Below are 16,361 nucleotides of genomic sequence, written 5' to 3' on the forward strand. Positions count from 1 at the left end.
GCCGCATTCGGCCGATGCGGCACATTTTTCAATGCATGCCTATGGCGGCCGGATGCGGCGTGATGCGGCAATAACCGCATCTGGCCGCCGCATGCGGTTTTTGCCACTGCGCATGCTCAGTAGCATGCCGCAAGCGGCAAAAACCGGACTGGCCGCAAAGGAAAAACTTATGCAAAGGATGCGGTGTTTTCACCGCATCCGTTGCATAGCTTGCACAGCCGGATTGAGCCGCAGAGCTCAAGCCGGATGTGTGAAAGCAGCCTTACTTGTAACGAGAATACAATGATGTAAATATAAAAATAATATACAAGTTTGGTATTGCCGTAATCGTGCTGACCTCAAGGCTCATCTTGTAAAATCATTTTTTCAGCACAATGAACGCTATAAAAATGTAACCAAAAAGCAAATAGCATAATTACTTTTTTTATACAATTTCACCCCAGTTACAATTCTTTTTTTCCCATTCTTCAATATATTATATGGCAATATTCATACTGTTTTTGAAAACTACAACTCGTTTTGTAAAAAAAGAAACCCTCATACAGCTATGTAGACACAAGAATAAAAAAAATGATGGCCCTTGGAAGAAGGGATGACAAAAAACGCTAGAGCACAACTAAAGCTAAAAAAAAGCGTGCTCGGTCGGAAAGCGGCTAATATAAAATTGGTTGTAGACATTATCACTTCCTCAAGCAAACAATGTAAGAGGAACTTAAATGGGGATTACCAAAACACACTTGATGTTTTACTAATAGTGCTGGGTATTAATTATAAGGAAGTCAGGCTGCTTACTATAAATCTCACGCTATCAGAGGGAAGTGCCTGCAAAGTCTTTTTTATCTAAAACAGGGGTAATAAAGAGGAGTGATTCAAATGTTTATAAACCATTAATAAACGTGTTTTGCTTGTTTACATTTAACTTTATTTTTTATCCCTTTTCGGGAACTTGAACCTGCATTTAATCGCTTATGCAATATACTGCAATACAATACTATTACAGTATATATTAAAAATCACTGTCTTCTATGAAGCACACAAAGATGGCAAGACTCCATTGAGGGGGAATAAATGGGAACTCAAACAAATACCCCAACAGGATCGCAACACTTGAATTCCACTTTCCGTGATTTTCAGCAGCATTATAAATCACTTGTAAAACCACATTTGGAATATTGGGTCAAGTTTTGGGCTCCACATTTTAAAAAGGACATTCAGAAGTTAGTTGAAAGGCGGGCAACTAGACTACTACAAGGAATGGAAGGCCTCCCATATGATGACAGGTTGAAAAAGTTAGCTTAGAAAAAAGACATCTCAGAGGAGATCTCATTTATATGTATAAACACATGTGTGGTCAATATAAAGGACTGGCACATGACTTATACCCAGCCAGACTATGGAATGCCCTACCACAAAAGGTAGTAATGGCAGATACTATAACGGCTTTTAAAAAAGACCTGGATGATTTCCTCAGTACACACAACACTGTCGGTTATAAATGACTTAATGACAAAATGTATAATTGGTGGAGGAAGGTTGAACTAGATGCACCTAGGTCTTTTTTTTCAATCTAAGTAACTATGTAACTATTTAGGCCCTGTGCGCACTGGAAAATGGAATTTTCTCAAGAAAATTTCGCAGGTATTCAAAGATTACCGCACCCGCGGTAAAAAAACGCGGCAAACCGCACCCGAAAACCGCATGCGGTTTGCCGCGGTTTTACCGCGGCATTGTTCGCGGTATTGCCGCGGTTTTGCCGCGTGCGGGTTGGTATGTGCTTTATTGCATTCAATGCAATAAAGCACATTGAAGAAAAAAAAAAGTCATTTCATTCTGAGATAGAGAAATAGACAGAAGAATAGATAGAAGGATAGATAGAGGGATAGATAGAGGGATAGATAGAGGGATAGATAGAGTCCCTGTGAGCACACTCTGCATTTCCCATGGTCGGCAGTGAGTTCACATTACCGGCCGTGGGAAATGCCCTGTGGTTACCTCTGCTGTCTCGCTGCGAGGCTGCATTCATTCAGCGCTGTGACAGTGTCAGTCGCGGCTGGATGTGAGCAGCGCAGGACCTGTGGATTACGTTGGAGCTTTGTTTCGGGAGGGGTTAATAAAAGGGTGAACGAGGCTTGTTTGTGTTTTATTTAAAATAAAGGATTTTTCGGTGTGTGTGTGTTTTTTCACTTTATTTATGGGTTGATCATGTCAGCTGTCACATAGACGCTGCCATGATCAAGCCTGGAGTTAATGGCGGTGATCCGCCACCATTAACCTCTTGTATTACCTTGACTGCCACTGCTACACGGCAGCAAGAAGAGCCGGGGACACGCCGGTACTGCCGCATAATGCATGCGACAGTCCTGGGACAGGTGCGGCTGATATTCTCGGCTGCGGGAGGGGGAGTGAGGCGGGGGACATTAACCCTGCCCCTCTCCCTCCCCAGCCTGAGAATACGGGCCGCCGCTGTGTGCTTACCTCAGCTGGACGGTAAATATGCAGCGGAGCCCACGTGCTTTGTTTTCTATATGTCCGTTTGCTTTCTATGTGTGTTCTATGTGTCTGTGTCTGTGTTCTATGTCTGTGATGTCTGTGTGTGTCTGATATGTGTGTGTGTTTACTCTCTGCTTTGCTTCCTCTTCCTGTAATGACATCACTTCCCTGCAAAACCGCAGGCAGCGATGTACATTACTGGAGGTAAACCACGAAATACCGCAGGGAATAATGCAGGAAAACGCAGTGAACCGCACAGAATTTGCTGCCTGCGTTATTCCCTGCGGGATTTCACGATTACATTGGAGTCAATGGAGTGAAATCCCGCAGCGATGTGCGGAAAAGAATTGACATGCAATTGTTTTTGCTGCGGGAATCCCGCAGCAAAACATGCAGCTGTCAAAATCCGCCTAGTGCGCACAGGATTTTTTTTTCCCATAGGTTTTGCTGGTGAATCACTGCAGAGATGTTATGAACATTTTCTGCAGCGAAACATGCAGCAAAACCGCAAAAAAATCCGCGGCAAAATCCAGTAAGTGCGCACAGGGCCTTAAGTGGTTAAACAACAGCAATCGAAGATAGCACCGATCGCTGCTTTTAGAGGCAGGTGCTGGATGTATATAGAGGGCACCACAGATGTATAATCGGATCTAAACCAATAACACACCAGAACAAACAATGAACTGGAAAGGGGAAAGAAAGTGGTGTGTATAAAAAATTGGGATCACCGTAGATATTAAAAATACTGATTAGCAACATGAATAAAGAACAAAAACAAGATAGCACATACAAAACCTAAAAACAACCAAAGATGTATAAATTCAAAGTATGTGTTCCTGTAAGGAAATAAGCAATCCCCCAGCATACATGAAAAAAAGACTATGCCTCAAAAGATGAAAAAATGCAACACAATATATAAGTAAAAAGGTGTTTAAGATGTCCTTGCAAATCAATTAATCAAAGTAACAGTCCCCGAGAGAAGATATAAAGCAGAACAAATAAGCCACTGCATAAAGAGTAATGAATAAAATTACACAGCAGAACAAGAAACTATGAAACAAAATGAATACTAAATGAGACCAATGATAGAGCCATAATGAAACATATAACAGCCAAATGCAAATCAGCATGAGAAAGAAGGAGCAGGCGATGCTACTAAAAGAACCTGCTGATGGATACCAGGTAAGTGTGCGGGGGATGGGAAGGAACCCACGCGTTTCGCTACACTGCTTTGGCTTCCTCAGAGGTAAGGGTGAAGACTATGGCTATTGGAGAAGCTCTTAAAAACAAGTTTAATCATTAATCATAATTACAGATTTGCAAGAGAGGCAGTGGAGCTGGCAGTGACCGATGTACAGATGTTAAAGAGGGACTGGATGAAGGTGTGAAGCTAAGACATGACGCATGCGCAGAGCGTACCAAACTGAGGCAAATGCACTATGCGAAATAAGATAAAGGATACTTGTGCGTTTGTGCATCACCAGGAACAATCATGGTTCCCCTTAGTAGCGTGTAGTTTTTCATAGCGCATGCTTACATCATAACAGGCAACATGATATGCTTTTAGTGAAGCCAGAAAAAAACAGTTTATATAGTTTTGTGAAGCCATGCAGTCCGTCACAGAGTGTATTTATCGTAACAGGCCACAAGTTCAATCATGGTGTATGCCCAGGTGGACAAATGACAGCCGCATAGTATATATGATTTGTATAGGACCACACACCATCACAGTCTTCTTTCACGCAGTTCACAGAACCAAATATAGATATGGTTCTGTGTATCTTACTATATAGAAGAGAGAAATCAAATGCTCCATTATAGTATTCGACTGCGCAATGTACAGGACTGAGCATAATATCTGCATTTTATATAAATTCATGCCCCATCCTACCCTATACAATACTATTCAAAAACATAAAATTATATAGGATATATAAATATTAGAGGCCAAACATATTTTTGCATTACATCCTTTAGTGATTCCTATGCCCAGAGGGATACAGGTATGGTATATATCTAGATATTTAAAGAGTGTGAACACCTTTTTACTACTAGGCTCTTATTGTCGTAAGAACATTTTCTGTGTTGCACAGAAGGAGCACACAACTGGCATCGTTGGTACAGATAGACTTGGCGCCCAAACTCATGTATGGTTACATGATAGAGTGAAAGTATAGCAAAATGTACTGCACATGTTAACATAAAATGCAATACCGTAAAAGCCGCGTCTGTACATTATTTTAATGGTTTAATGGCTGGATGTATAACACACCTGCACCATGTGGAGTCAGCTCAGCAGCTGAGCCCGCTCCATGACTTTAAGGTCCAAATATTGTAAATGTTTTATATATCCTTTTGTATCATAAATTATACAAATGCACACTTGACTTAACTTAAATAAGAAGGTAGTATTGTATTATATGTATCTGAGAATACAAAGATAATACACCTGTTCCCCAAAATCATGCAGACTACAGGCACACACCAGAGGGCGCCATGTCCCCAACTTACTAGCACGCTGGTCCCAAACAGTCCGGTTCAGATGTTCATTGCCCGAAAAGTAGATCTTGTCAGTCAAAGCTCGAGGCTCTTTTAGAGAGTGTCTTATTTCCATAACTTGTTTGCCAGTCACCAAACGATCTCTGCCAATATCTTTATGGAGATAAAGTACATGGAAAGCTCAGCAGTGAACATAAGACTTGCATTGAAAACATTTCATATGCATTTTGTTTGGATGTTGCCTATATCACAAGAAGTATAGAGTATTTTTATTTCTGATACATGAACTGCTGCTCAATTTCTAGTGTAAAATAAAGTATATTACTGTATGTCTTTGATATGTGCATATATAAAAGAGAACTGAACAGCAGGAAATCTCACCATATTTATGATATACCTATTCTAATAATTCTAATCAAACCCAACCTTAAAGAAAACCTTGCAGGAAAATAGCATTAGTCAGTGTGTCCACTACTAAGATAACCCCTTCTCAATCTGAGTGTTTGCCCCATTAAAATAACAACATTTATACTCACCTCCAGTTTTGACACCAGAGATGTTGGCACTCTCTCCCGGGGTTCTTGTGACGTTATTACGTCACGTGAGCCCTGCACCCAATCAGCTTCCCTCTCCCCACGTTTGGACATCTCAAACAACATTAGTAAATGAGCGTACAGCTGAAGCTCTGACTTCATCTTGCTGTTCAATTCGCCTGATGGTGGTGAGAGGGAAGCCAGTGTTGGGTGCAGGGCTCGTGTGACGTAATAATGTCACGTGAGCCCCGGGAGAGCGAGTGCCAACATGCTGGAAAGGCAATTGCACTGGAGGGGATTATAAAGTATTTTCATTTTAACTGGGCAAAACACTCAGATTGAAAAGGAGTTGTCCAAGTAGTGGGCAACTCCTTTAACTGAGTCTAGTGTATAGCAATATGCACAAAACTCCTCTGTTGGTCACTGCAAACAACCAGGACTTTTTATAAGAATTATGGCTGGCAGCATGAGATAACAGAGTAGGAGGAAGACCAGATCTTGGGATTAGTATACAATAAAGGGCACATGAAATATATTAATGCTATTGTAGTTAATACTAACACAATATAATTTACCTTCGAGGACCTCATCTAGCATCTGTGTAACCTTCTGTTCTTTCAGAATATGCTTCTTCAGATACGTCATAAAGATCCCAGAGCTGAACGCCTCATCCTGAACTTCATATGCCTCTGCATTCTCGCTTCTACAGGGAAAGGAGGACACAGTTACTTTCTTGAATACATTACACAGGCGACCATCACATTTTTTATAGACAATATACTCCTTTCAAATACTTGACACAAAGACCAATATTTCACACACCCAGAATTGCTTTCTTTTCCATAGGCCAATCTAAACATGTTGCCATTCAGCTGATTAACGTGCAAAATGCTAGTTCATCAGCTAATACTTTATGTGGGCCTTTAATAATAGTTATGTGCTGCCACCAGGATGCATCCTGTATGTAAAGAGAGCAATAATTTACTATCCTTCTGACCTCAGACCACTTGTATTGGCCTGTGTGAAGCCCTCAGCTTCTGCCTGACCACGCACTAGCTTTTGTATGGGCTCAATAACAAGTCTATGAGCCTCTGGACTCTATGTGTGCTTAGACAGAAGGACAGCTTTTGTTTTCTGACATGTTACATTTCCAAACGGCTTTTTGATCAATTGGTAGGTGTCTCAAGACCAGGATCTTCACTGATCTGCAGGGCATGTCATGTGGCATACTTTTTAAAGGATACCGGTCAGTATAGTGCTCAGTATACAGTGAGTGGTGGCTGTAACCATGCCTCAGCACTGACTGACAGCCAGCTCTGTGCTGATAGACTACTGAGTCGTCTGTCAGTCAGTGGTGGGGTGTGTACTGAGCGGTGACTTAAGGCCGCTTTACACGCTGCGTTAAGCAAGCGTGCGTACCCGCCCCCATCGTTTGTGCGTCACGGGCAAATTGCTGCCCGTGGCGCACAAAATCACGCGGAACCGTCACACTACTCACCTGCCTAGCGACGTCGCTGTGACCGGCGAACCGCCTCCTTTCTAAGGGGGCGGTTCGTTCGGCATCACAGCGACGTCACTAAGCGGCCGCCCAATAGAAGCGGAGGGGCGGAGATGAGCGGGACGTAACATCCCGCCCACCTCCTTCCTTGCTCATTGCCGGCGGCCGCAGGTAAGGTGAGGTTCCTCGTTCCTGCGGTGTCACACATAGCAATGTGTGCTGCCGCAGGAATGACGAACAATATCGTACCTGCAGCAGCAACGATAATTGGGAAGAGGGGGGCATGTCACCAATTAGCAATTTTGAACGTTTTTGCGACGATTCAAAATCGCTCATAGGTGTCACACACAATGACATCGCTAAAGCGGCTGGAATGTGCGTCACAAAATCCGTGACCCCAACGACATCACTTTAGCAATGTCGCAGCGTGTAAAGCGGCCTTAAGAGTGCTCCGGCAGTGCCTGTATGACTGAAAGCCAGAGGCTGCCAGGAGGAATAAAGTTCATTTCCTCCTAATAGCTGACTAACAAGTTCAATTGTTCTCAGAGGAAGAATCATTATAATGGTTTATGATTCATGGTTTTATGACGATTCCGGGCTGACACAGTAAAATTGATTGAAAAGTGGATGAATATTATTAGTTGGCATTTAGCACAATGAACACTGTGATCTGATTCTGCTTGAGCGACAAAGATGAAATGAGTTTATACAAAAGGTAACAATTGCATTAATCACCAGTACCCAAGGGACACACAAAGCAGAAAAAAAGCGTTTACTGAATTGACTCACTTCTTCACCTATTAATTGCAACCAATTTGTGCCGTCAGTGCCAGACATAATCTGCACTCCACATTATATATATTATTCCAAATTGTAAATAATTGTAATATGCAATATCATTTTTAGACAGAGGCTGTCATCAGGGTTATGTATATTAAAGGGGTTGTCCGGTCTAAATCTTTGGACACACCTCATCTCTAGAACAACTATTAAGAGGAGACTTTGTGCAGCAGGCCTTCATTGTAAAATAGCTGCTAGGAAACCACTGCTAAGGACAGGCAACAAGCAGAAGAGACTTGTTTGGGCTAAAGAACACAAGGAATGGACATTAGGCCAGTGGAAATCTGTGTTTTGGTCTGCTGAGTCCAAATTTGAGATCTTTGGATCCAACCACTGTGTCTTTGTAGAAAAGGTGAAAAGATGGACTCTACATGCCTGGTTCCCACCGTGAAGCATGGAGGAAGAGGTGTGATGGTGTGGGGGTGCTTTGCTGTTGACACTGTTGGGAATTTATTCAAAATTGAAGGCATACTGAACCACCATGGCTACCACAGCATCTTGCAGCGGTGTGCTATTCCATTCGGTTTGCGTTTAGTTGGACCATCATTTATTTTTCAACAGGACAATGACCCCAAACACACCTCCAGACTGTGTAAGGGCTCTTTGACTAAGAAGGAGAGTGATGGGGTGCTACGCCAGATGACCTGGCCTCCACAGTCACCAGACCTGAACCCATTCGAGATGGTTTGGGGTGAGCTGGACCCCAGAGTAAAGGCAAAAGGGCCAACAAGTGCTAAGCATCTCTGGGAACTCCTTTAAGACTGTTGGAAAACCATTCCCGGTGACTACCTCTTGAAACTCATCAAGAGAATGCCAAGAGTGTGCAAAGCAGTAATGAAAGCAAAAGGTGGCTACTTTGAAGAATCTAGAATATAAGACATATTTTCAGTTGTTTCACACTTTTTTAAGTATTTCATTCCACATGTTTTCATTCATAGTTTTGATGTATTCAGTGTGAATCTACAATTTTTAGAGTCATGAAAATAAAGAAAACTCTTTGAATGAGAAGGTGTGCCAAACTTTTGGTCTGTACTGTATATACTTCCGGCCAGAATATGATTAGAAGGGAGAGGCCTCGCTCAATGCAAGTGTATTGTGTGAAGCTGAGCAGCTCTAGTCGGATTCTGGACTGCAATATACATATCAAATATTTGTAGCCACCTGACCGACGTATCCACCTCAGAAAACAGCGAATCCCCATAGCGAGCCGTGCGTGCAACGAGGATTCAAAGCTTGCAGTCACGTAGTGACTGCACACATATGGATTTAGACCAGAGAACCCCTTTAAACTAAAGGTATGGTCAGAATGGCACTGTTATACTGATTTCATAGAAATATTTAGTGAAGAAATCTGTAGCATGATTTTTTATTAAATCATCACTAGAAATTTTGATTTCTGTGTATTGGGGCGTAGGGTCTTAAGCTCTGCACTGGCCTCTCGGCTGCCACTGGTATCTTTATCTTCTTTGTTACTAGCTGTGGGCAGCACATGCGCACTTTGACCTTCAGATGGCTTTCAGTGAAATGGCGCCAGTGGCGGTGCATACGCAGATTGAAATCTTGGCTTGTCATTTACCTTGAGATTTAAATCTGACCATGTGCCTGCAATGGTGCCATGTTCCTGAAGATTGCCAAGAGATCAGCCTACGCATGATCTGCCCATGGCAAAGATGGCATTAGCACAAAATTTAAATAAGAAAGAAGGTACAGACAGCAGAGGGGCATGTGCAAAAAACAAAGAGAAAAAGCAGGTTGTGGATTTCTTCACTGAATATATGTATGAAATCATCATAACAATGCCACTATGGCCGTACCTTCAGTTTAATATGCATAGCCCAAGTTTGTGTACCTTCTGGTGCTCAATCAGTAAATGCAAAAAGGACTCAAATGAAAAATCTGTAATGATGCCCTATGTCACAATTAGAATACTGGCATTTTTTCATATAGGAGTGAGGACCTGGTGCGACTTCTACCTCTGCGCTCTTCTAGCTGCGCCGATGGACAAGTAGGGGCCTTATCTGTGGCAATTCAGAAATGTTCCTACTGTCCTTAGCCCGCTACCGATCCATTCTGGCAGTCTGGTTTTAAGGCCCAGTCACACACAACAACTTACCAGTGATCCCGAAAACGATGCAGCCTGATAGGGATCGCTGGTAAGTCGCTGGGAGGTCGCTGGTGAGATGTCACAGTCAGACCTTACCAACGATGCAGGAACGATATAGGTCGCAGTAGCGACCTGTATAACGATCTCAGCAGTCACTGTGACCCTGTCACACAGCGTCAAACAAAGCGATGTGTCCTGCCCAGCAAGACATCCCCTTTGAAGAAAATGGCCTGGACCATTCGGCAACGACTAGAGATCTCACAGCAGGGGCCTGATCGCTGGTAGGTGTCACACATAACGAGACCGCTAACGGGATCGCTACTGCGTCACAGAAACCGTGACTCAGCAGCGATCTCGTTATGTGTGACGGTACCTTTATTCACTTCCAGTCTAATCAATAGTTTACAATCGGTCTAAGAAAATAAAGCAAGCTACTATAATGTGCATTCAAATTATTTCACTTCTGATGCCACTCTTACATGTTTGGATACCGCAACCCATCTGCTTCTTCCCTGGCATACTATTAACTGTCTTTTAGCCTCTCGTGCACAACAGCCAGTCTTTTCTTGAATCCCCCATTCCCTTCCTATTGTTATTTAATGGTACCTTTCTTTACGTTTTATACCCACCATATTTATGAACAGCAAGTTATAGAGCAGGAAGACTCGAAGATTGATGGGAAAAGATTCAATATAACTTATGTGTTTTTAATTGAAATTCCTGCTCATTTTCAGATTCAATGGGGTGTTCCTAATCCGTAAATAACAACATAGGCGAATTATCAGAAGCTCAGGGGGCCCACGGCCAGATTGCTCTTATTATAAAGTTTTGTTCAGCAACACATACTCACCTCCACCCATTCCCTTGGCAAAAATCTCCAAGCAGGGAGTGTTCCTGGAACTGAGCTTCGGTTGCCGGCGTAATGATGTCGTCAGCTGGTGTGCACCAGCATGTATACACCGGCATCAAGAAGAATTGGAGTCCCGAGGAGCAGAAATGAGGAGAGTATGTGTTTTTTTTTAAATATGAATATGGGTATGAGATGTGTGGGGGCTCATGCTGTATATAGGAGGCTATGTGTGGGCTCATGCTGTACATAAGAAGCTATGTGGGGGCTCACTCTAAATAGAAAGCTATATGGGGGCTCATGCTCTATATAGGTGGCTATGTGGGGGCTCATGCTGTATATAGGAAGTTATATGGGGGCTTCTATGTATTGGCAGACTGTGGGGGCTCATGCCTAGGGGCTATGTGGGGGATCATGCTGTATATATTGGCATGTGAGGGGGGCTCATGCTGTACATAGGAGGCTATATGAGGGCTCACACTGTATATAGAAGGCTATGTGGGAGCTTATGCATAGAGGTTATGTGGGGGATCATGCTGTATATAAGGGGACTATGTGTGGGCTCATTCTGTATATAGCAGCTATGTATGGGCTCATACTGTATATAGGAGGCTATGTGAGTCTCATACTGTATATAGGAAGCTATGTGGGGGCTCATTCTGTATATAGGAAGCTATCTGGGGACTGCTGTTGTGTATGGGAGGCTGTGGGGGCTCATCCATAGGGGCTATGTGGGGGCTAATGATGTACATAGTGGCATGTGAAGGGGGCTCATGCTGCATATAGGAGGCTATATGGGGGCTCACATTGTATATAGTAAGCTATGTGGGGGCTTCTGCTGTATATAGGAGTTTATGTGGGGGCTTATGCATAGGGACTATGTGGGGGCTCATGCTGTATTTAAGGGGGAGGTTTATGGGCTCATACTGTATATACCAATTCAGCAAAATCTCTACTAGGTCTTATTTTCAGGGGGTGTCTTATTTTCGGGGAAACAGGGTAGCAGCTATGTGTAGGCTCACATTGTAATTAGGGGCTATGTAGGGGCTCATGCTGTATATTGCGGGGCTACTCAAACTGTATATAGGGGGTGCTGTGTGTGGGCTCAATGTATATAGGGGGAGTGTTATACTTAATTCTGCTCAATATTAAATGAAACTATTAATATTAACCCCTTCACAACGGGGCCAATTTCAGTGTTTGCGTTTTTGTTTTTTTTCTCCAAGCCATAACATTTTGATTTTTCTGTCACCATAGACATATCTGAAAAGTGCAAAAGAATTTTGATTTCCAAGACCCCTAACGTCATTTTTTAGTCAATGGAGCTATAATATGGCTTTTTATGTTTTTATTGATACCATTTTGGTATAGATATGAAGTTTTGAATACTTGTTTCTGCTTTTTTTGTTGTATTGCAGTAAGTAAAAAATTGTAATTTTGGTGTTCTTGAAATTTGTTTGGTTATAGTACTTACCAATTGGGTTAGTTAATTTTATATTTTGATAGATCGAACTTTTCTGAATGTGGCGATACAACATATGTGTATTTTTTTATTATCTTAATTTTTAATGGTGTGATTTGAACTTTTATGATTTTTTTTCATATGTTTTAACACATTTATTTTTTACTTTTCACAGATTTTAATAACTCCCTTAGGTGACTTGAAGTTACGATCGTCTGATTGCTTTTGCTATATAAGTCTTGCCACAGGCAGGGTTTCAAAGGAGCGGTGCTATGACAAGCACGGAGCTCTTCAGCAGACCCCCTGCTGTCATAGCGACCTATTGGCGACCCGAGATCACAGGTATGCCAATGGGAGCTTGAAATGGTATGTTAAACCCCGTTGTCAGAATCTGACTGTGGGATTTAAATGGTTCCACCGCATTTGTTAGAGGCAATTCCTAGCTGCAATACAGAGCCATTATCTGCCGAGTATGGGGCGGCTCACCCTGTGAGCCCGCTCTATCCACCAGCCTCTGACTTGCGCCATGCCATGTACGGCGGATGTTGTGAAAAGGTTAATATAAAATAATAATTATAATTCATATGTTAATATTAATAATGAGAAAAAATAATTTCAGCCTTTTGGTTAAGCCCTCCTCAACAGTCAGTGGCCCCTTGGAAAAATGTATTTCCTAGCTCTGCTCTAATATGTATATACTGTATATAGCGCTGTACATAAGGGGAAACAAATTTGTCTTTCTCATTTTATGTGTGTAGATGTGCACCTAGGCGTTAATCACATGACCTATCACATGATAGATCACAGGGATCATGTCACATAATATACCGACCTGGGGGGGACCAGTGCCCTCTACACTTTCTGGGGCCCTGTCTATTCTTGATCTGCCACAATTGACAACTTTCCCTGTTTAGGTATACAGACAGAGCTGTTGACCACTGACTAGGCCTAGTGATGAGTGGTTACTCGGTAACGATCAGTTAATGCTCGGATGGGGGTGACTCGAATACTGAGATAGAAAATAATGGAAGTCAATTAGAAACTCAAGTATTTTTTTTGCTCTAGTTTCCCATTGACTTCCATTATACTCGGGTATTCGAGTCGCGCCCATCCAAGCCTTACCTGATCGTTATGAGTACTGAGTACACAAGCATGGTAGTGCTCACTAATTAAGACCTCTCACCTTCAGCTTTGTCTAGAATAAGCAAGTATGTCAATGATACTGGCTCTCTACACAAACCTATATATCAATCTGCCCATCATCTTCTGCTCTATACCTTGCTGAGGGCAGATCAGAATTCTTGAATCTCCCCTTCTTCACTGTTCTGTAATATACTAACTAGTACATGGAAGACATTTTACCATAAAACCTCAGCAACAAGTTGTACAAAAAAAGACTCAAAAGATAGCACAACATTTTATCACATGACTTACGTGGCGTATCCATAAACTGTGTTGCCCAATGGCTTGAGAGGACTCACTATGGATAAAGCACAGCCTGAGTTGTACCTAAACAAGATTGGACAAATATGAAGCAACTGTTCAATAAAATGTAAATTAAAGACTACACATAAGGAACATTTATGTACTAAAGCTACTATTACAAAGAATAGAACTGGTGTGTTGCCAACTTTATCTAATTTTATTTATTGATGTTTTTAAATAGAGGCATTGTTCATTACAGGACATATATACGTATGTGTACGGTGGCCTCAATATATGTAGCGCGCTCAGGAGCTGTGCCCGCACCATAAAGTGTGGGTCCTGGCTACGCTATACAGCCAACACCCGGGAATCACTGCTCCAATTGGAGCCAACTTCATTGCAACAATTTAACCTTAGATGCTTGTTTTAAGGGTACGCTCACACGAGCGTGAAAATCAGACGAGTGCAATGCGAGAAATTCTCGCATTGCACTCTGACCAATGTTAGGCAATGAGGTTGAGCTGTTGGTCAGCTTTTCTTGCATCCAGATTCTGGATGCGAGAAAAGCGGCAGCATGCTGCGTTTTGCTTCTACCGCCGTATCTCTCGCACCCATTCAAGTGAATGGATGCGAGAGATACATCGGACTGCACTTGGATGTTATCCCAGTGCAGTGCGATATACGCACAGGCTGACAGTGGAGGAGATGGGAGGATTAACCCCTCCCTCTCCTCCGCAGCGCCCGCACTCAGCTTCACAGCTGTGACCCGATCGCAAGATCGGGTTACATTCGCATGACACTCGGCTCACGCTCGCAGCAGAGCCTGAGGCGGGGGACATTAGCATATCGCATCCGATGCTCTCGCATCGGATGCCATACGCTCGTGTGAGTCCAGCCTAATTGTGAGAAAGGCATTTAGGAGATTAAAAATGGGGGTTGCATCTAACGCCAATTAATGCCCGACTGACACCATCTCGGGTTGACAATGGATTGTCAAGGCTCCTGTACCTATCATATTAGTTTTCTCCTATGAGCAGCTTCATAAGAGACTGGTAATTATAAAAAATACTGCAATGTTACATTTTTCGGACATTGGTGACTCTGAAGAGGGAGATTATAGTCACAAGAGCCACACGTTTCCGACAACTGCTGCATATCATGTTACAGTTCCACTTTTTATTATCTCTGCGTTGTAATATTCATTTTTTGAATCATCAATTTTTTTGGGAAATAATAGTTGCCATTATCTTTGTGCTTGGACAGCACTGCGTGCGTTGTCTAGTTACGCTGCTGATATAATTGCATGTATTATACTTTACTATGTTATTACATTTGTGCTATGATACCACTGTTTATTATACTGGTACTTTACAATCACTGTGTGTAATATGCCTTTACCATAACATCCGTGTTATTCCTATGCAACATTTGTGCATTATTATTATCCCTTAAATAACAATTTTCAGTAGTTTACATCATTGTATTCATCATTTCTGTAGTAGGTCATTATTGAATTCCCAAAATAATTAATAATTTTCTGGGTTGTTTTTTTATGCGCCATGGCATCGCTGTATTTACTATACTGTGACACTACCCTGTGTATTATCCACTGTCTTTTTTTTGTACTATGTTTTGATAACTTTAGATATTATGCCGTATGTAATTGTATTATTAGATTTTTATTAAGTTTGTGACACCGTGTATAGTACATTATTCCCTACTATAACATTGGTATACACTATGTTTCTGCTGTGACATCATCGTGTATATTCTTGCTAAAGGGAATCTATCACCAGGTATTTCATTTTCAAACATGATAATGTAGGTGCAGAGATACTGATTACAGTAATGTGTCACTTGCTCAACAGCTTGCTGTAGTTTCAATATAATAAGTGTTTCATCATCATGAAATTATCATTAGAGGACATGGTATCGTATGCAGGGCAGTCAGGCTAATCTATACAACCACTGGTTAGCAGCATGCTGACAATGTACAGTGTACACAGGAAGCTACCAATCAAGGGAGTGGGCGGAGTAATATACAGGTTAGCATTCTGACCACTGCTACATCTACAGTGGAGAAAACAGGGATTCTATCAAAACTGTATTAAACAGCCCAGTAAAGGCCCAGTCACACTAAACAACTTACCAGCGATCCCAACAACGATACAACCCGATAGGGATCGCTGGTAAGTTGCTAGGAGGTCGCTGGTGAGATGTCACACTAAGCGACGCTCCAGCGATCCCACCAGCAACCTGACCTGGCAGGGATCGCTGGAGCGTCGCTACACGTGGAAGCATGCTGCGCTTGGTAACTAAGGTAAATATCGGGTAACCAACCCAATATTTACCTTGGTTACCAGCACACACCTAGCCACAGTACACATGGGGTTAATTACCCGATGTGTACTGCAGCTACATGTGCAGAGAGCAGGGAGCCGCGCACAGTGCTTAGCGCTTGCTCCCTGCTCTCCTGGCTACAGTACACATGGGGTTAATTACCCAATGTGTACTGCAGCTACATGTGCACAGAGCAGGGAGCCGCGCACACTGCTTAGCGCTGGCTCACTGCTCTCCTAGCTACAGTACACATGGGGTTAATTACCTGATGTGTACTGCAGCTACATGTGCACAGAGCAGGAGCCGGCACTGACAGCTGAGAG

General features: G+C 42.5%; 1 protein-coding gene across 2 annotated transcripts in view; it reads right to left on the minus strand.

Annotated features, from left to right (window-relative positions):
- The window catches only part of LOC142303785 (mucosa-associated lymphoid tissue lymphoma translocation protein 1-like), an 88,933-nt gene that overhangs the window by 11,908 nt on the left and 60,664 nt on the right, over window positions 1-16,361 (minus strand). For both annotated transcript variants that reach the window (XM_075345493.1, XM_075345492.1), the window contains exons 11-13: window positions 13,708-13,782; window positions 6,098-6,225; window positions 5,002-5,142 (exon numbers count right to left, since the gene is read on the minus strand). In XM_075345493.1, coding sequence (XP_075201608.1) covers window positions 5,002-5,142; window positions 6,098-6,225; window positions 13,708-13,782 — 344 coding nt within the window. The remainder of the gene's footprint in view (window positions 1-5,001; window positions 5,143-6,097; window positions 6,226-13,707; window positions 13,783-16,361) is intronic.

Source organism: Anomaloglossus baeobatrachus, chromosome 4 (assembly GCF_048569485.1).
Source record: "Anomaloglossus baeobatrachus isolate aAnoBae1 chromosome 4, aAnoBae1.hap1, whole genome shotgun sequence".
NCBI lineage: Eukaryota > Metazoa > Chordata > Amphibia > Anura > Aromobatidae > Anomaloglossus > Anomaloglossus baeobatrachus.